The sequence below is a fragment of the Sceloporus occidentalis genome, unplaced genomic scaffold (assembly GCF_023333645.1).
Source record: "Sceloporus occidentalis isolate IW3139 unplaced genomic scaffold, rSceOcc1.0.p SCAF_63, whole genome shotgun sequence".
NCBI lineage: Eukaryota > Metazoa > Chordata > Lepidosauria > Squamata > Phrynosomatidae > Sceloporus > Sceloporus occidentalis.
Window position 1 is genome coordinate 4,904,693 of NW_028317043.1, and position 20,640 is coordinate 4,925,332.

General features: G+C 40.6%; 1 protein-coding gene across 1 annotated transcript; it reads right to left on the minus strand.

The window, feature by feature from the left end:
- Positions 1-547: 547 nt before the first annotated feature.
- On the minus strand, positions 548-20,174 carry LOC149287221 (polycomb complex protein BMI-1-like). The gene is made up of 15 exons (XM_089493170.1): positions 20,036-20,174; positions 14,406-14,517; positions 14,260-14,323; positions 14,143-14,177; positions 13,528-13,583; positions 8,088-8,105; positions 4,085-4,201; positions 3,732-3,828; positions 3,292-3,347; positions 3,157-3,207; positions 2,289-2,397; positions 2,138-2,183; positions 1,352-1,450; positions 963-1,043; positions 548-880 (listed from the first exon to the last, which is right to left on the minus strand). The coding sequence occupies exons 1-15, from the start codon at positions 20,172-20,174 to the stop codon at positions 548-550; spliced, it is 1,413 nt and encodes a 470-aa protein (XP_089349296.1).
- Between the last annotated feature and the right edge of the window lie 466 nt (positions 20,175-20,640).

Genomic DNA, 20,640 nt, shown 5'->3' on the forward strand with positions numbered 1-20,640 from the left:
ACAAGAACAAAGGTTTCCATGGGTTCAGTTTATCTGGATTTCAAGATAAAACCAAAGTCAAGGTCAAGGTCATCCACCATATATCTGAACTCCATCCACAATAGCTCAAACCCATTCACAAAGCAGTGACTGCCCACAGCTGCTCCTCTGTACTTAATGACACATCCAATGAGGTCCAAACAAACCAGAACAGATATACTCCATGTTCCAGGTCTTCAGGATTAACCTAATAAGGTCCTAGCCGGTTATTCTGTAGATCCATGGTTGTATAGACCAAAATCCAGAGTCTTCCCGTAATCCATTTCCGTAATCCATAATATTTCCTTTAGTAGCCAGTATAAACAGGAAAAAAACATTTCTTGGTCATCCATTCCAAGGTCCAGAGAATAATAACCCAAGTCATTCCATGGCCATGTTCGGGTTTCACTACAAAAGTAAGCAACTTGGACAAAAAGGTCACACCTATGAGCATCTATAAAGCTGCAAATGGCATGAATGTGTCTAGAAATTGGTGTGCTGTCCGGATCTTTGACCCCAAGGTAGGGTGTCAGCCAGAGGAGGTCGCAGATGACCCGTTTAGGGACATTTTCCGTGCTCTGTTGGTGAAGGGGTTCTGGTGGTTAGTGCTGGCGTTGTTGCTGGTTCCATTAATGGTGCTGGAGATGTGAGGGAATTGTGGATGTGGGGACTGTACCGGGGTATTGGGACTTGGCATGTAAGAGGAGGTAGAAGGAATTGCTCCTGCTGGGCTGCCTCCCTTCTCGCTGCCAGAGTCACTTTCCTGCTCCCCACTGGTGTTATTTAATCTGTCGGTGTGATGGGTCATCTTCATCCTTTTGCAGGTGGGTCTCACTCGGTACTTCAAAGGAAGGGGTCCATTCTAGAAGATAAAATAGAGTGAGGTCAGATTTATCCTGACAGCTGTTCACATCGGCCAGGGTTAGAACCGAATCAATATTTACCCTTCTCCACGTGTAGATATAAGCAATGTCCATTAATGTGTAATAGTCCTTCAGAGGTTCCTCTTCATACATCACATCGATCTATTCATAGAAGAAGGAAAAAAACACGTCACGGAAATAATAGAAATAAGAGAGCTACAGTGTTATTATAAGCAAAAAATAAGTTTAAAAAAGTAGAGTCCAAAAGTTTGGTGAAGCAGCGGCTGACTGTGTATAAAAGAAAAAAAACGACTTTACCCGGTTAGAGAGTCTTAATCTGCCATAAAACTCTTAAAAAAGAAATCATAAAAACCAGGTGTAGTCCTACTCCGATCTGCCGGCACTGACATAGTTAATTCGGCCGGCTATAGCAATGAGGTCATTTAAATAATAGATTAGTTAATATTTACCTGGAAGTTGCTGGGAATGTCCATCTTACTCCTCAGAAACTTCCTTAGGTGCATCACCGTCATCGCCGCAGGACAGCGCAAGTACCGCTTGTCGTTAGCCTGAAAGCAAGGTGGCGATTTACTAAATACTGCAAAGCATTAAAAGGGATTAATAATCTCTGATGCTAGTGGGGCAAATACTAATTAAAGGGCTGGACTCAATTACCGGAGATGATATAATTAACTGGCTGCATTGGACAAAAAACGAGATAAAAAGATATAAGGTATAAATATCCGTTAATAAATCAGCTCCGATAGATCGCTGTTTTACATCCCGCATGGTCACATTGCAGTCTATGGGAGGGCTGGTATTTGATGACTTGTAATAGATTTATCATTAGCAATTAAACCCAGCATAACCACTCCAGCTTTTAGTAACTAGTGTGCTGTATATAGAGGAAATACGGCCGCAATTTAATGCCTCCAGTTTAAAGCCAAAATCGGAGGTGGCCAGAGAGACACTGATTTGTAGATTAGATTATAGACATATTTTTAGAAGGAAGATCATGGGGTTTAAAGCGATCTAAAACACAGCTCTGACCAGTAACACATGGATGAAAGGGTTAAAAGCGAATTAACAGAAAATAGACCGACCACAGGCCGATTTACTTGGAAACATTGTGTATAATTATATATATATTTCTTCTAGTGCAACTGAAGCTGACAAGTTAAATATTTTTAAATAAAAATACATTTTCACACATTAGGGAGAGTGAAAAATCTAAAAGATTAGTGAAGGTAAATTACCTCTTCGTTTGATTTTTCTTTGTCTTTGCCGCCTTTACGATCCACTCTATTAAGTAAAAAAATACATATTTGTATAAATATGTTACGGAGTATTTTGTTTTTTTAGAAAAAGGACAAACAGACCAAAAAAAAAAAAAAAGATAAAATTTACCTGTTCTGGTCAAAGAACTCGATGGATAAACTGATAATCTCATCATCTGTAATGATCCTCTTGTCCTCATCTGCTACCTCCCCTCTGTCTTCATTTGAACCATTTGCCGCTAAATAACACAAAAATGCCCTTAATATTTAATGAACTCAAGTGTTAATATGTATTTTTCCACTGGAGTAATTAGGCTAAACTGCTTCCATAATAGTATCTTGGAGTACACAATATGAATGCCGAAAAGGGCCAATATACAATGCAAATGATAACCTAACCTCCTAGAGTTCCAGTTATGTTTTATGAAACATCCAAAAAACAGGAGCTGTATCTTAGAAGTGCTATTGTTTTAACAGCATATATAACATTATATAAATATATTCGGGGCCAATACAAACCATTGTGTGGAAATCTGTTCATAAACATGACTATGCATAGGACACGCGATCACGCGTTTAGACTGGAAGAAAGGAGATTTAGACTAAAGCAGAGGAAAGGGTTTTTTTTACAGTAAGGACAATAAGGATGTGGAATTCTCTGCCTGCAGAGGTAGTTTTATCGGAGTCTGTACAGACGTTTAAACTGCAACTGGATGGATACCTGGAAAAACATAATATTCGGGTATATAATCTTTAATTATGGGGAAACAGCTTACTCATCCAAGGAGAAATCTGACTGCCATTTTGTGGTTAAGAAGGAATTTTTTTCCCTGGTTAGTGCAAAATTGGAAAGAGCGAAACCAGGGGTTTTTTTTGCCTTCTTTTGGATCAACAGCAACAAATTAACAGATATAGGAAAGGCTGAACTTGATGGACGCATGTCTTTTTTCAGCCTATATAACTATGTAACTATGTAACAGGTAGATTAATTATTTTACCATCTGCAGAAGGGTGGGCAGCATAAAAGTCTCTTCTTCTCTTCATCTCATCTACAAGAAAGACAGGGATTTTAGATCTATCTCCTTTAGCCCGACAATAAATGGTTAAACCAAAATATGCTATTTAATACATACTTTTGAAAAGGCCTGGCACCAGTTTGTACACGATATCCTGAAGAGTTTTATCTGCCCTGAAATGGGACAGAAGAAACAAAAAAGTGAGCATCCTTTCTTGTAGAACCCCCATACCTAAAACCTCTACAATATGAACTGGATCAGTAGATGTTCTAGATATGACAATGGTTCTAAAGTACATCAAATACCAGAAAAAGGATTGTAACAAGAAGAGCAAAACGACTAGGACTGGACTCAATTGACTGAAATACTAACAATGTCCAGGTGAATTACCAGATAAAGACGTACCTCAATTTACTGAATCAGAACTCTAAAGCCATCCTTGCTAGAATAGTTCACTCTTCGAGTTATAGATTATTATTATTATCATCATCAATAATATAGACCTCTTCCAGAAAAGCACAAGTCTTATAAAAAGGTAGAAAAGAAGCAATACATACCTAATATTGAGCAGTGGCCTGGTTTTGTGTACTTGGACATCACAGATGGGGCAGTATTTGCTAGTCTCCAGATAACGCACAATGCACGTTTTGCAAACTGTAAATATTTCAATATGACAAAAAAATATTCCAATAAGTAAACATGGGAGCCTGGGATAAATATAGCAAATAAAAGGATGCATGATCTAGAAAACATCCAGAAAACCACCAAACCAATGAATACTGGAACGATCCAGCACAGGAACCGCAAAGGAGGGACCAGTATTTAATTAGAAGCCCACATTAAAAAAGTATACATTGTACATAGTGTGTTAAACAAATGTCACTCAAGAAGACACAAAAGCCTCACTCACAGGAATGTAGACATTCGATGATGGTTGTTGCATCAATAAAGTAGCCCCCGCACAGCACACACATCAGATGGGGGTTTAGCTCGGTAATTTTGATCCTGGTTGTGCGATGCATTGTGGCTGTAAGATGAGGGACCCTGCAACAAAAAACAATCGATACATTACAGATGGCACCTGCGTGATGATGAATAGAGCAAGTAAACGGAGATACGGGGGACACCGGGCATACAGATCAGCATCTGATGACCAGTGCGCCTTCTGTATTGGGAAATATTCAATCTATTCGGTATTATACATCTATAGAAATGGCAGGAGATAGCAAAGGGTCTGTAGCTGCTGAAAAGTATCGCATGAATACATCCAATGTATTCCGTGCAGCTTCACCCAAGGCTCATAAAAAGGTATCCACCGGATTAAACGATCCCAGGAGCCATTCGTGTGTATCTGGAGCTCTAGAACATCCAGTCTCACCTCTAGATGTCAAAAACAATTAGGAACAAGACCTATATTCCAGATGCAAACTGATTCCATGGCCAACAAACAATCAACAGGGACCCTCTCAGGTTTCCAGGGAGGTTCCACCATCCTTAGTGAAGCTCTACTGTCTTTCAGCCCCTAGAAGCTCCACCATCCCCGAGCTTCTAGACGGCTCTATCATCTGTCTGCCAGGAAGCAGCTTTTAGGAAGCTCTTACCGAACCATAAGACAGCAACTCAGAGTGAGCCGAGACACCCGGTGAGTGACGTTTCGGGACCCGTTTTGCTTCCTCTGGAGTCAATAGAGGTGCAGAGGAGGGAAGGTTTTCCTGAGCCAGCTGGAGATGAGCGGTCCTGCCTGGTGGGGACTCCAGGACAGGAAGGCATCAGGGAGACAGGCGATTTTATTGATGAAAGAAGCACATTGCCTTGTGCTGGTGCCGAGCTGCAATCCTCCCGTTACCATAGCAACCTACACTTACACTTGGCATACTGCCACCGCCTGGGAACGGGAGGGAAGCCCGGCAGCGGAGTTCCATAGGGTGTTTGAGTCATATACCTGCAGGAGGACATCACATTAGCCCCACATCCGACAGGGAATGGTTAACCACAATTGGCAGCTGGATCCCCCATCAAGTCTATAAATACGGGATGAGGCGCAAAGCGTTAAATCCTGGGGCTTCTGGAAACCATCTCATGGTTCGATCCGTTAACTTCAAGGTAGAAGATGCAGGTATCCACAGTCTGATCGCAAAGATTCGATCCCAAAAATCAACAAGAATGTAGAAGAAAAAGATATCGGAGATCCATTTGATACCATTAACAAATCGTGATATAGTAGTGATTATGATTGCGCTCCATGCGAGTAATCAGGAGCGATATAGAATGTGGGTAACTACAGCCCCAGGACACGGGGTGACAGGTGAGCAGAATAAACAGAAGAAAGATGGTCCTTTCTAGGAAAAGCAGGGAGAGCAAAGCCCTTTCCTCTACTGTAATATTCCGTGTAGGGGGCTTCAGAGAGGAGGGGCAGGAGGTGGAAAATGGAGCCGGACATGAGAAAAAGAGAGCAGCCAAAGTAAGAGGCACACAGGGTAGTTCAGAGAGAGAAGGCTGAGGGGGAGGAGAGACAAAGGGCTGAGGCAGAGGGAGGGAAAAGGGGAGAAAATTACACCAACACACAGAATTCAGCCTCCTCCTCATCCGGGTAACACAGGGGGCCAAGACACCCCACCTCCCATCGGGGAAACACAGGGGGCCAAGACACCCCACCTCCCATCGTGGAAACACAGGGGGCAATAACCTTCCAGAACAGATCCCGGCTTTGTTTACCGGAGAAGATCTTTTTTACCCAGAGAGACAGTGGGCCCACCAGTTTAACAAATAAACAAAATCGTACAATAGTACGCGGGCAAGTAGCAGAGCGATGGGCTGGTGGGCGTGGCCTGTTATATGCACATATCTGGCGAATGCGTGTAGAATCGCAAGAAATATCTGTGTACATAATACGGGAGCGGACAGAGATACCGGCTATTAGGAGAACGCGATTAGAATTATTTAGACTAGAGGTCCACTCATTCCTTAGGTGGTGTGCATCATACCCCTATATAAAGACCCTATGTACAAAGCGTGCTATGTCTCACCCGGGGCTCCTGAGTTTGCAGTCACAGGAATGACAAGGTTTTCCTTTCTAGTGAAAAATCAGAAGGGGTATTCAAAGAGGAGGAAGTGACAGGGGCTGCACCTCCCAGGATTAACCCCTTCAAACCCACAGCCATACAAATACTTTAAGACTTTTGGTAAATTGGACATAAAACAGCTGGAAACGTTTGGGAGTCACACAGTGACAGTCTAGAGCACGGCTAAAAGAGACTGTCGGGTGACTTCTAGAGCAATCTATAACACTCTGTAATAATGCCTCGCAATGCCAAAAATGCAAGAATTAAAATACGGTAAATGAAATCTTCACTTTTTTTCATTGGGTAAATAGAGCTAGTGGGGTACCTTCCTAAATGGAAATAACCCAAAACTAAAATTCAGCATAAAAAACAGAAACCCGGTAATATAACCAACGGATCGCCTGTATCCATATGTACACACGGCCGGTAATACAAGAATGAAGTCCGTATTTAATTTTAGACATTATATATATAGATGTGTATATTTACTAAGGGAGCTAATGAAAGTTACACCATGACAGGGTATTAGAGGAGGCAACATCTTCGGACCAGCTAGGACATTTAAGCACTAAGCGCCCCCAGAACCAAGAATATGACACCCCAGATCGTGAAAACTGCGACTCCTATGATGCCCAGTCATTTTATTAGGCGAACCCTACATATATCATCCAGAGGCTGACTGTCACTGGTTTGGAGTGCGTTCTGCACAGTTATTCCCACCGGAACCAGTAATGATTTGTTAATTTGACACTTGGATCTATGAGGGGACTGAGATTATGGCTAATCTATGTATATCTAGAGAGGCAGCCCACGTGTAATCTATACACAGTTTCCCCAATAACCATACTGGATGGAGAACACTGAGCAGTTTAATGCTCTTAGAGCAAACAATATACTCTGGAAAATAACGAATAAAGAGAAGTTCTGTTTAGATCTTCTGGAAAGCAATAGTCTTCTTATGAACCGTGTGAGCTAACATTTTACCCAAAGTATCCAGAAACACATATGACTTGTGGATGCATTCTTGATCATAGGAATAACCTCTAGAATCACGTTGTTTTAGAAGTGGGATATTTAATATCCAAATCACAATATATTCCAGTTTCAGAATATATTGGTGAAACAGGGACAAAAAGACTAACCCAGGATAAACTCGTTCCATGAAAAAATAGCAGCTAGCAGACTGAGTTAATTAAATAGGAAGCAAGCTCGACTTTTTCCCCTTTTTCTTTCTAATTGACAACTACAAAAGCTTCTTAATGCCAGGAGAGGTAAAGGGAGCAGGACTAAGAATTTACCAGGAGTTGTCAGTAAGGGATCAAACAAGACAATTCCCAAATCCTATTGTTTGTTCAAACCCCAAACCAGTCCCCAGAAACAGACCTCAGGCACTTGGTCTCATCACCTACATTATCCTGGCCAAAAACAAGCAGACCTATTCTAGAATCTTAGAAAAAAGTGACTAAAACCTCCTGATCATTTTATCTATTCATTTGCTATCGAGACAAAAAAAACCACAATCTCTGTTACAAACACACACATATATTATACATATATACACACACATACACATTACTGCAATAGAAGAAATCCAACTTTTACTGTCGGGAAAAGCTCTATAGAACACTACTGGATCTAGATCTTCATCCACGCAGGACAAGAATGACAGATTGCTACTGTCCAAATATGTTACTTTCCAAAACTAGATCATAAAAATACAAAATACATGATCTGTTAAAGAAAAATATACTACAGAACTCTAAAGAGCGTTAAGGTCCATGTGACATTGGCTGTTTTGTCAGTGGCCTGTCATTGTATATGTAAAAATGAGGAAAACCAGGTGCAAAATACCCGAAAAAAAGAACTGATCTACTCCCGACATCTTTAACCATCAAATCCATCAACTAGACATGCACATGGTCTCTGGTCTATACTAACAGGCAGATTTATTGGTTCCACGCATGGAACTAGAGCGAGTTGTGCAATATTTCCGTGTACACAATCACAGCTTATTTTCTATGGTATACGCTGGATCGATGTATAAATAAGCGGTACCCTCATTTAATTCGATAAAAAGGGGGAAATAAAATATATAGTAAAAAATGACAAATTGTTACATAGCCGCCATTTTTGAACTTTTTTCTCCCAAACACCCGACAAATCCACGTGAACAATTCCTAACACATGCTAGTGACCGTCCGTGTATACATCAGTTGGCTGATTTGCAAGTTTTCTTTCTTTCACTAAATATTAAGGGTTTTTTTGCCATCGCTGGTATTTTCTGGATCTTTGTCCAAATAACAAGAAACAAAAAAGGTATCAGGAATTTATGTAAGAAAAATATATTATGTTTCAGCTGCCGAAGTTATTACTGAATAAGTGGTGTGAGCTCCAGAAACAGAAAGGTTTAATAGCGAAGTAGAGAGGGGGCTTTGGGTACAATAACACATCCCAGGCCACATACTTGGAGCAAATTGTGATTTACTGTCAATCCCAGGGCTGAAACAAGCAATATGATCTAGTACAAAGGGTAAACTATATACAACATGACAACTGGATACAAAATGTTAAACAGCTTCAGAAAATAAACAAACGCTTGATTCGAATCAGGTTTCTTCACCCTCTAGATCCCTCTTTTTAAGCACAGAACAACAATATGAAGCAGAACATTGGAAATTCGAATGAACACAACCCAGATTAGAAATATTTATTGCAATAGAAAGTCTAGATCCAGCTTCACGGCCATTGTATGTGTAAGCCGGTGTGACAAGGACAATTCATGCCACCCTGACCCGTGTGAACCAAGCTAATGAATCAAAACATATTCAGCATTATGCCACATTTTGTCACCTCCCTCCCCAGCATTTCCAGGGGGTCTTCTGCCAACACAGGAGTTTTTTTCTTCTCTAAGTTAATGTGACATTCTGCTGTAAGGCATGGGGAGCCCTCATCCTGGGACAAGCTCTCCTCTGGGAAGGCACAAAGTGGGGAGAGCTGCTGGAAATGGGGCGCATAGGGGAACGAGGGTGCATAGGCACATCTGAAGGGCAGGAAACGGGGTAAAAACATAAAAACATCAGACAAGGGGTATGAGAGGATCTCAGGGGGGCAAGTACACATAAACATCTGCCCTCTCAAATGCCCTCCACACCTCATTACCTCTGCCTGCACCCCTCCAACCACCTGTGTACCCCCTTTCTCCAGCTTTCACATTTCAAAACCCACCCCCTCTCCACCCCCCTTCTTTATTTGTGTGCACCACCAGACCCCCCACCCCCTCCTCACCCTCCCACCTCCTCCCTACACAATCCCCACCCCCCGCACACAACTAGGAGGAGGGGTGCCAGGGGCGGGTGCGTGTACCTACCTTGGGGTGCAGTACGCGGTGCTGATTGAGGGGAGTCCCGGGGACAATGCGGTGTCCGGGGGGGCGCTCAGCGGATGAGCAGCAGCCCAGGGGCGGCCATCTTGAGCCGAGCTGCAGACGCTGTCAGTTCGGGGTGGGGGGGGTGCAAGGCACTCAGCTCATCCCCCAATCATACACCCGGCTGTTGTGTGTGTGGGGGTCCCCTTGTCCCCTCCTTCCTCCTGCGCTCCCCCTGCACCCGGCCGCCGCTCCCGCCTCTACTCCTGCGCTCTCTGCACCATCCTGGGCGCTTTGTCCTATTCGTTCGCTTCCCCAGCACGCTGCAGCTTCCTCCGGTTCCTCCTGCCGGTCCTGGCGCTCCGTGTGTCCGCCTGCAGCCCCTGATTTTGCCCCCGATCTCCCCCTGCTCTGCTCTCTCCCCGGACTGGCTCGGGCGCTCCGTTCGCTGGAGCCTCACACTGGAAACTGACACCGTCCCCAAAATGGCTCGGAGTCCGCCCGCCCCGCGCCGTCACGTGGTCTCATTCCTTAAGGGCGGCCTGGGAATTAGTGCACACACACCGCACTCACACGGCACACAGCAACCCCGTACATGCTAACATACATGTGCCGGGAACATACGTGTGCCTGGAGTCAGCACATGTATGGATTTGTGTGCGTTCAATTAAACGGGACAGTTCTTCTTTGTTACAGAAGCAGAGAAAGTGGAGATTTTTCAATATATCTATCTATCTATCTATCTATCTGTCTATCCATACATTCTATCTATCTATCTATACATTCTGTCTATCCTTTCTGTCTGTCTTCATATATGTTAGAATGCATGAACACGTTTTATAGTTTTTTATAATTACATGTAAAATCTCCAATTTAGTAAAACCGATTTAAATCCAGATTTAAAACGCAGGTTCCTATATATATATATATATATATATATATATATATATATATATAGGTGATGATCTGGGTTTGGGGGTTTCGATGTAAAAATTTCTTCCTGATTCACACACAGGGGCACATCCAGCTCTTATCGTGCACGGGGAGCGACAGAAGGATTAATCAAATATCTACAAAAAATGGAAGAAACGGTGTGTCCACAAACCGGGCTATTAGACTCGTTATGTACAGGAAAGGGAAGCGAATTATCACAGTTTTGTGGAGTTGTTTCAATTCGTCCAGGGAAAGCAGCGATATTATTATCGCCGTGTCCGTGAAGCTCGTTGTTAATAGAGCGGTTGTGTACATTCAATCGGTGCTTACGGGATATACAGAGACGGTATTTTTTTAATTGTAATCGCTTTATTTGGAAGAAATATTATCAGTGAAGGAGGGTGAGAGATAATTCAGATCGATGCGTATAGGGTATAAAGCGGTGTAATCAGTGAGGGGGTCAGTGAAAAGCATCCATACTGCGTTATAACAGGGGGGATTTTCTATAAAGCGCTTTATGTATTGGGGATTGGGATACAGAAAATGTGCCAACGGGTTTATTGAACCTGTGGGCTAAAGATTCATTGAGTGGTGAATTAATTAATCGGAGGGGTTGGGATAATAAATTAAAGTCTACCCCGGCCGGGGTAACATTCCTGTTCAGTGCCTGTGACCGGTCCTGATCGGACCTACTTCAGCTGTGTGGTGTTGTTGCCTCTGGGTGACAGGGGGTTAATTAATCTCATTTATGAGATTGCGAATTAATCGTCTCCCATCTGAACCGATCTCTCAAGGGTTTCTTTGTTGCGATCTAACCTTCTCCTGGATCCTTTAATTCCCCCTCCCAGGGGTTTGTTCGAAGAAGACCCCGGGCTGGTGGTCTCTGACCCGCTAAAGAGTCCGGGGCCAGAAAAAAGGGGAACCCTCGGTACTACTGTTCAAACCTAGCCACCTCTGCCGGGTGTCAATTCTCCGTATCAATCGTTTGAGGTCAATTGATGTGTGATCCTGAGTACACACATTTCGACTTCAATGTCGCTTAATTTACTAAGGAAAGATTCATAGTCCCGGTGCCCTGTGCCACCGTCCTATCAAGGATGTTAATGAACGAGTTAAAGAACACGCAAATTTATAACTAATTCCAAAAACAACGAAAACACGAGAGCAACATAAATTGCGCAAATAATTTAACCCTCACATCCCCACTACACACTAGTCTGCTATATATATATATATATATATATATATATATATATATATACACACACAGCAGGATAATATAGAATAAACACATGGCCCATAACGAACTAAAACAATATTACCCGTGCATACTCCAGATATATGACTTTGTAACCCTTTCTATTCTATTCTATTTGTGGACTGTGTCTGATGATTTCCCCACAGCACCATTAAAACAAATACTATTCAGTGACCCCAGTTGTCACAATTCACATATTTAAATTTTTTGTAAAAATCCCCCATTTGACATTTTCCGGCTAATTCGTCTACTTATAGAGGGCTTTAATTCTTCTTTCTCTGTAACGTCACAAATATATTTCGCTTTGTTTTCCCCTTTCGGGAACAATTGATCTCAATCATTTAGAAAACCATTCCAAGAAAATCTTGAAGTCACGATCACACTCAGAAGGAATCTGGATGATGCAGATGTGGATTCCAAACACCAAGTGGGATAACCCTTTAAGTTTTACCAGTGGGCCAAACTCTTTGCTCTGGATCACAGAGGGTTAACTGTCCATCGGGCCATAATACCGCAAAATTTATATATATCTCTAAATAATACATAGCTAACTAATTAACCATCAGGATGCCAGGAACCTCTCTAGTTTAATAGATGGGAGAGAGAAACACAAAATATCTTTGGTAATAAATCATTAAATTGACGGATCCACCAAAAATAATAATTTTAAATTAAGTATTAAAAATAATTGACACAATCTGTCAGATCCTCATATTTATTATCGTAGACATTCCTAACATGTAGAGATGTGATAATTAAATGTACTTTATCATGCAGTACCCCATCTTTTATTGTGAAAGAGCAAATTCTTGTTATTTTAACGATCTTTACAGGCACTCTTGGCAAAACCGACAAGCAATTTAGGCTAAATCTCAGAAATTTTATTTAAACTCCTTTTCTTTCTTTTCATTTTCACACAACACTGGGTTAAATGTCACACTTTTTTATTATAAAGGTTTACAAAATAAAAAAAAGGAAAAAAGAAAAACTGTATTTGAAAAAAAATGTGTCCCATTGCTGGTCTTCCAGAATCATATCTGAGTTGTCCTCTCCAGGCTTTTTGCTGCATCTTTCAGTTTGCCTAGCAAATCCTAAAGAAAAATAAAACAGAAATAACATTCTTTATAAATGTTTAAAGAATGCAACAAAAATTGAAATAAAGTTTTGTAACATTTTAATCAGCTAAAAATGAAACAAATGCTGAAACCAAAGAAAACAAATCGTGCTTGTTTCACCTGCAAAAATAAGCTGGAAAATCAGGAAACCTCTGGATATGAAAATAGTAATTAAACTGTGTAACAGATATTGAGAGGGAGCAAGCATTTAATTCAAGAACTGGTACATGAACACACACACACACATACATTATACACACACACACATATATATATATATATATATATATATATATATATATATATATATATATATATAGTTTTAGAAGCTCATCCTCCAAAACTACTTGCCATCAAGTTTCCTGAAAATGAAAGTGTTTCAAAAACTTTGCTCTTTCATACTTTGTGTCTAATCTTAAAAGTTTTTCTACTGGTGGTAAAATATAGGAACTCTTTCTGTCACATTGATCCCCTTTTATGTTTGGGATGCCCAGACAGCAAGAAACTTTTCCAGAATAAACTGTGAAATTGGAAGTAGAGTACAGACTCACGAGTCTGTTACAAACAATTAAAATATATTAATTTTTGCAATGGAAGGGAATAGGACAAGTAATTACCTGCAACTGTTCCATTGAGCAATTAAAACGAATATCGGTGTTCTCATTGGGATCAGGGCTCTAGAATAAGGAATTGTTACAGTTACTTATACAATCTGATCATTAATTCTCTAGCACTCATATGGATCGTCATGCTTTTACCTCCATACTGAGTTTCACAAGGTAGCCCGGTCTGTAAGATTTGTAGAGCTGGTTGGCCTGTACAATAAATACAAATAATATCTGTATGAAAGTCACTAATTAAAATGTAAAATATCAGTTCATACAACATAACTGTATCATATGTAGATACAATATCTTGTATTTACCTTTATTTGGTATTCAAGACGCCAGGAGACATCTGTAATATGTGGGGGTGACCTGCCTAAACTAAATAAAGGGAAAACATTGGAGGTCAGAACTGTTCATACATGAGAATCCCCCAAAACATTAAAAATGGCATTTTATAAGAAAACTGGTAAAAGACTTGGCTGAATGTAACTAAATCTGTAATAATTAAAAGTTGTCTCATTTGTGATTAAGCCCTCAGGGAGATAATATGTCCGATAACTGATATCATATTTAGAGAGCTATTGTTTGTCTAAGAGGAACAGTATCTTTAAGAAGCTGAGAAACTCACCTCTCAAGGAGGATTTCTAGAGAATCCTTGTGTTTCTGAAACAAAGTAAAAAAAAGAATAAAATAATGGAGTAAAAATGCATATTAATTATTAGTTTAAGAAAAGTAATTTGTAAACCTGGTATTCTGCCCAAAACTGTTCTGTTCTTTCTTTGTCAAATTTACAGTCTTCCAGGAATGTGCTGCAGAGAGAAAAAAATCCCTGAGTCTGGAGACAGTGGGAGCAAGGGGTATAGAGAATACGTGATATATCAGGGGGAGTACCTGAGTGTCTGTCTGTCTACTTGGTGCTTCAGAGCCTCCAGAATACAGGTAGCAGCCGCTGCATGGCACTGCTTAACGTGTGCTGGGTCAAGGTGCCGTAACTCGGGGCTGTCTAAACCAACACAAACAGCATTTCATTTAGTGCATTTAGAGAACATGTGCCTGATCATTCTTTCTGTCTAGTTCTAGCCAAAACTTTCATTCATTTAATTAAGCAAAGAAATATATTTACGAATGTATATTATTTTCGGTCATAAAATGGGTCTTGAAAAAATTCAAGACGACTAGTAATTATATATATATATATATATATATACAGAAAAGATACATTGATAATAAATATGTTAGATTTGTAAACATCAGTATCAAATAACACAAGTTATATATTAATCGCAACATTAATATTAATTCTTAACAATTCTCATGAGCAATAGTAAAGAAAGAAACTGGTGCACGCGTGACGTGGAGAAAGGGACATTGTGGCTTTATCATTGCTAGTTACCAAAGTATTTTTAATATAATCCTACAAAACAGCGTATTTTTGCAGGTTAAAGGGGAGCGAATACCATACACTTCACCCTAAATTTGTATTTAGAATTACTTTTTCAGCTGTTCTTGTGAAAACAAGACTAAAAACAGCAAGGTAATATTTGGACTAGGAATTGCTCTGCTTTTCTAGTAATCAGTCTCTGTGTGATCATCTGATACGAATATACGCAGCAGAACGCATTGATTCCAGAGCTTTGGAACCTCTGGAACACTCAGATGCAGTGCACACATTTGCCACTAGTAGTGAGACATAATAATTCGATATTTCGACGGAAAACAAGCGCGATCTAAAATGGCGATCATGTCTTTTTATTCCCAGACTACACAATATACAACCACAAAATATACATTATTATTAGTGACTTATTGTCCTGGTTTAAATTATTATGGCAGATTCCAGACCGCCACACTCCATTATACGTTATTTAAATACAGAGAGAGGCGGGTGATTTGCCCCAGGATACAGCTGTATTACCCCTGATAACAAACCAGGCTTTAGAAAAAACAGAGGCTATTTGATAATCACAATATATATATATATCACATTTAATTAAAGCGATAAAGAGGGACTGCTCACCTATTGTTTATGCACAAGTATACAGACCTCATACTAATAAGGAACTCATGTTACAGCTAGGAATGGAATAGGTCATGTGATTAAGGGTCAACTTTTTTCGTCTGATCCACTACAAATATTTTTTTTTCCCATATTTTCCCTGATGTTTCTACAAAAGAAACCCTAAGGGATATATATATATATATATATATACATATATATATGTATATATACATACATACATACAGAGAGAGAGACAGAGAGAGAGAGAGATATCTATATAGATACATAAATATTTATATATATATCTATATATATCTATCTAATATATATATATGTATATATATATATATCCAATATGTGACCCTTTCTCTAAACTAGAGTCGATTAAAAAGATTAGTAGATACTTCTCAGTAACCGATTTGATACCAAATAACAAAACCATTAGAAAAAGGAAACATTCTCTGAAATGAAGCAATGAATACTGATCTTTAGAGAAGCAGTAGTTTGTTACTATACGTTGTGTGCAATCTGGAGCTGATGGGGTTATATAAAATAACCTCTTTTCAGTTTCACAACTGTACAAATATTAACACCAGGTTTATATCAGAACAAAGGCGTAAGAGGGTGATTGTAATTTGGATTTGTTTATTTGGATCTGGAGATATGCTGATTTATTCTACCAAACTGTTACTTCTTTATTAATTCTCTAATCAATAATGCACACACCCAACGCTAGTTACAAGTTCTTTTTATCTAATTAATATAAACGACTCTAAGAAGGAATAACTGTGAGATCAAGACTTTATCAAGACGTTTCCAGCAAAACAAGGCCTACAGTGCATTTTATATCAGGTTCTCCTGGAGAGATTTATGAAATAAATCATTCCCTAGTTTTAACCCCTCATACATACATACATGAGATATACAAGACTGAGATCTAGAACCCATACATACAGAATTAAATGCAACTAGCACTGCAAAGGGAACACAAAGATTTAGACTTGAAGCAGTTATAAAAATACTTTGCTGCCTTTAACATTTAACTATGGGAAAGAGTTAATATAATTAACCCTAGAGTAACAGCTGGATCATAGGGGAAATGACCTTAACAATTAGTCTCGGCGAGAGAGTAAGATTCTGGTTCTCAGCACCTCCAAAAAAGATTCTATTTTATATTACAGAATATGCTTTTCAGACAAGATTCAACGTTAATTGTGAGAATTCGACTAACTGCAATTACTTTTTAAAACTTGGAAATACTGGGGCTTTTAATATAAATAATATTGAATTTTCCATATGCAGGTTAAAGGATGGGAACACAGAATACTGAAAATCTGTGACTGTTAGATATTTTAATACTGATGCATCAGAAAGCAGTTGACAAGGCCGATTTATACCCCTCCATTCAGATGGCATGCAGATACACCGGGGTACACAAGGTTAAAACGACACCATACATAGGGTAAGAGTACCACTCCATGAGCATAGATCCATACCCTGTACAATGCATATACTGTAAGGAAGCCGATTACATAATCGAGAATGGCAAGTTGTACTAATGTTCCAAAACAGATCACAAAAGCAATATCCTTATGTATAATACAGAACATGTGACCCGGTACATAATACAAAGGGCTCCCTGGATGTACATGTAGGAGAACAATATGTATGCAGAACAATGGTTACATTAATACAAAACAAAAATTCCAGATGAGCAGTACAGGGAACGGCCCATTCCTAATACTGAACAAATGTTCCAGAGTGTAACAGAGAACAAGCTTCCAAATGGTTAATCTAAGGAATGATAACAAGTGATCCCATTTTTAATATAGAGCAACATGTTCCAATGCATTATATAGAAAGTGTTCCCCCACGTGTACCATACAAAAAAAAGTGATCTATTGCTTAATGCAGAACACATTTTCATTATATGAAATGTATGATCTATGAAATACATGATCTAAATCCTATAACAGAACAATTATTCCAGCGTGTAATATAGAATATATTATCCAACTCCTACATAACAAATGTTCCAGTGTCCAGTATAGAAAAAGTCATCCAGATCCAATTAAGTAACAAATGTTCTTGTGAGGTCTATTAAGTAACTCAGAATTCGATTCTAGAAAATGAATACAGAACAAGGAGATCCTAAATTTATAATCTAGAACAAATTATCCAGTGGGTGAAACATCTAAACTGCATAATATACATATATATCCAATTAATCGATGTATAGCAGAGCAATTGTTCAAATGATACGTATTAAATTCCATAGTCCAGAATAGACTAATAAATATTACATGCCATAGTCCAGACCAAAAGCAGAAAATGACAATAAATATCAACTGCTATCGACTCTAAAATGTAATGAGTGTCCCATGGAGAGTACAGAAATATTCTCAAAAAGATGTGGTAGACAAGGAATCCAAAATACATTTTCAATACATATTGAAGAATAAACTCATGTGAATAAACTTATGTGTACATAACCAATGACCTAATATACATTATAGAAAATATGTAATACAGAATATACTTCAATATATAACACTCATATGTCTTTGTTTTATAAATACTCAAGTACAGAACCCAAGCTCCCATGTGCTAAAGATACAATTAGCATATGTGAAAAAACAGTGAAATACGGACTCATTTAAAGAAAACAAAAAAGACTAAAACCATATATCCTCTGAGATTGTTATGCTGTGTTAAGACTTTCAAGATGTTTCCGACCTGTATCATCAGGATTCTTTATGAGACATGTTTTATTCGTGTTAATTATCCAGAGTCAGCTACAATGTATGAGCGGCTCACAAGATGCTGGACACTGAACAAAATCCAGTTCACATCACCTAAAACTCCCGGTCTAGGCTGGATTTACCCCTCGCACTCAGGACTGTATCGTCAGCTTTATTCGTATTTATTAACTCGTATACACATAGACTATAGAGAGAAGCATTAAACCCACAAAGAGCCAGTGTGTAGCAAAGAGCTAAATGAGGGGAAAACAGAATTGGTTTCCATGACGACAGCTCCACTTTTAGAATTATGCCTTAAATTGTTCTAAATAAAATACGACCCACAGTGCCATCCCCTGGCTTCCAGATCTAGAAAAGGGTCAGTATACACTCAGCATACAGAGCTGTAACAGACCGGGCAAAATCATATTCTCGATCGAACACACAAAGCTTCTAGATTCAGTACATATTGAGATCCATATAAATATTCAATACACGTTCGACATTTAGTATACACTCAATTTTATCCACGTCTAGAACACACTAAATTCCCGACACTAAATCGAGAATACACAATTCGTTCCAACCCCCCCACCCCCCCAATGATTTCCACCCTCTAGATCCGGACTGCACACACACAGCCCTCCTGAGCACTATGTACTGCATTATGCGTTAAAGTCACACTAATTCCCATTGTATACGGAATACACAGTGCATTCTATTCCACACACATTCATTTCCTCCCATACTCCGCACGCACTCAGATCCTCAGATTTTGTGTGCTCCGTGCACACTCAGATTATGTGTATTCAGTGCACACTCAGATGTGTGTATTCAGTGCACATTCATGTTTTTTTATTCAGTGCACACTCAGATTATGTGTATTCAGTGGACACTCAGATGTGTGTATTCAGTGCACACTCAGGTGTGTGTATTCAGTGCACACTCAGATGTGTTTGTATTCAGTGCACACTCAGATTGTGTGTATTCAGTGGACACTAAGATGTGTGTATTCAGTGCACACTCAGATGTGTGCGTATTCAGTGCACACTCAGATGTGTGCGTATTCAGTGCACACTCAGATGTGTGCGTATTCAGTGCACACTTAGATGTGTGTGTGATCAGTGCACACTCAGGTCCAGGGTCTAGAACACACTCAGTATTTAGCTTATTCAAAACACCCACAGGTCTAGGAAACACTCATTTAATGTATATTCCGGTCCATTCGGGCCCAGAGTACAGTAAACGCTATAATTTTCAGTACACACTCAGATCTGGGCTCAGGATACACTCAGTAGTAAATATTTACACTCAGTTCTCGGTATTTTCAGGACACACTCAGTTCCGCGACCCGCGATCCAGACCTCGTTTACATTCACTCCCTCCGCTGAGTTCAGCCCCCGGATGTAGCTCCCCCTCCGTGCTGCAGGATTAAGTACCCCGGGGGTCAGGTCCAGACCCCATACTAGAGCCCATGTGACCCCGCTGGGCACGGCAGGCCCCCGGGCCCCTCGGTAGCTGCTGCCTGCTGGTACAGAAATGGTGGCAGCAGCAGGAAGCAGAACAAAAGCCGGGGGAGCTGGGCTTGCACCGAGCTCGTACCCGGCCTCCCAGCGCCTCATGCATCTGCCTCCGGCCGCCGACACCCATCTGACACCCGTCACCTTCGGATCGCTGCCCGGGAACCGCCGCGGGGCGCACACAGTGCCCGGGCTATCATGCACAAAGGCAGCACCATGAGAGCGACATAGCCCGGCTACATCCTCCCGCCGTTCCCTTACCTAGGGCTGCCTCTGCGGCCTGCTCCCTGGTCAGGCTCAGGAAGGCCGCCCGGAGAAGAGCGACGAAAGATTTGGGGCCAAATCGGGCCGAATCCGCTAAGCGGTGCAAAGCCCTCTGCAAGTCCTCCGACAGCTCCATTGTGAGCACAGCGACCTTCCACCTCGCACCACGTGACCAGACCAGCTGACAGGCAGCGGCAGGGGCTGTGCGGGCGAATATACAGAGCTGAGGGAATGGGCAGAGCGGCTGGCGGTCCGGAGCCAACTACCCCTGTGTATCCCTCTAGGCAGTAAAAACGCTTCTAGCAGCTGGGAGTCAGGGAGAGAGGAGGCAGGAGACCGAAAACCTGCTCTAGAGCTGCTAACCTGAAACCGGGGCTTGAGGCCCTGTACTCTGCAGATGGATCTAAAATAAAGATTAGATGGGACGGTGCTGGGAAGGGCCAAAGAGCAGGCTGGGCCCTCGTGTTTTATGGGCCCCCCGAGGCTTCTTGGGGCAGACATTGGGCCCTAATCTGCTCTCAGTGATGTTTGAATATATTACTGAGAATACAGAAAGTTTTTCCACCCCACTGAGACAAAAACCATTTGTTGGCTCCGCGCGT

What these genes read in the sequence shown, in the direction of transcription:
- LOC149287221 (XM_089493170.1), bottom strand. Translation starts at nt 20,174, where the DNA reads ATGGAGCTGTCGGAGGACTTGCAGAGGGCTTTGCACCGCTTAGCGGAT. An exon ending in GGCCGCAGAGGCAGCCCTAG is followed by an intron (nt 14,518 to 20,035) that starts GTAAGGGAACGG and finishes GTGTTGGTTTAG; the next exon opens with ACAGCCCCGAGTTACGGCAC. An exon ending in GTAGACAGACAGACACTCAG is followed by an intron (nt 14,324 to 14,405) that starts GTACTCCCCCTG and finishes TTCTCTCTGCAG; the next exon opens with CACATTCCTGGAAGACTGTA.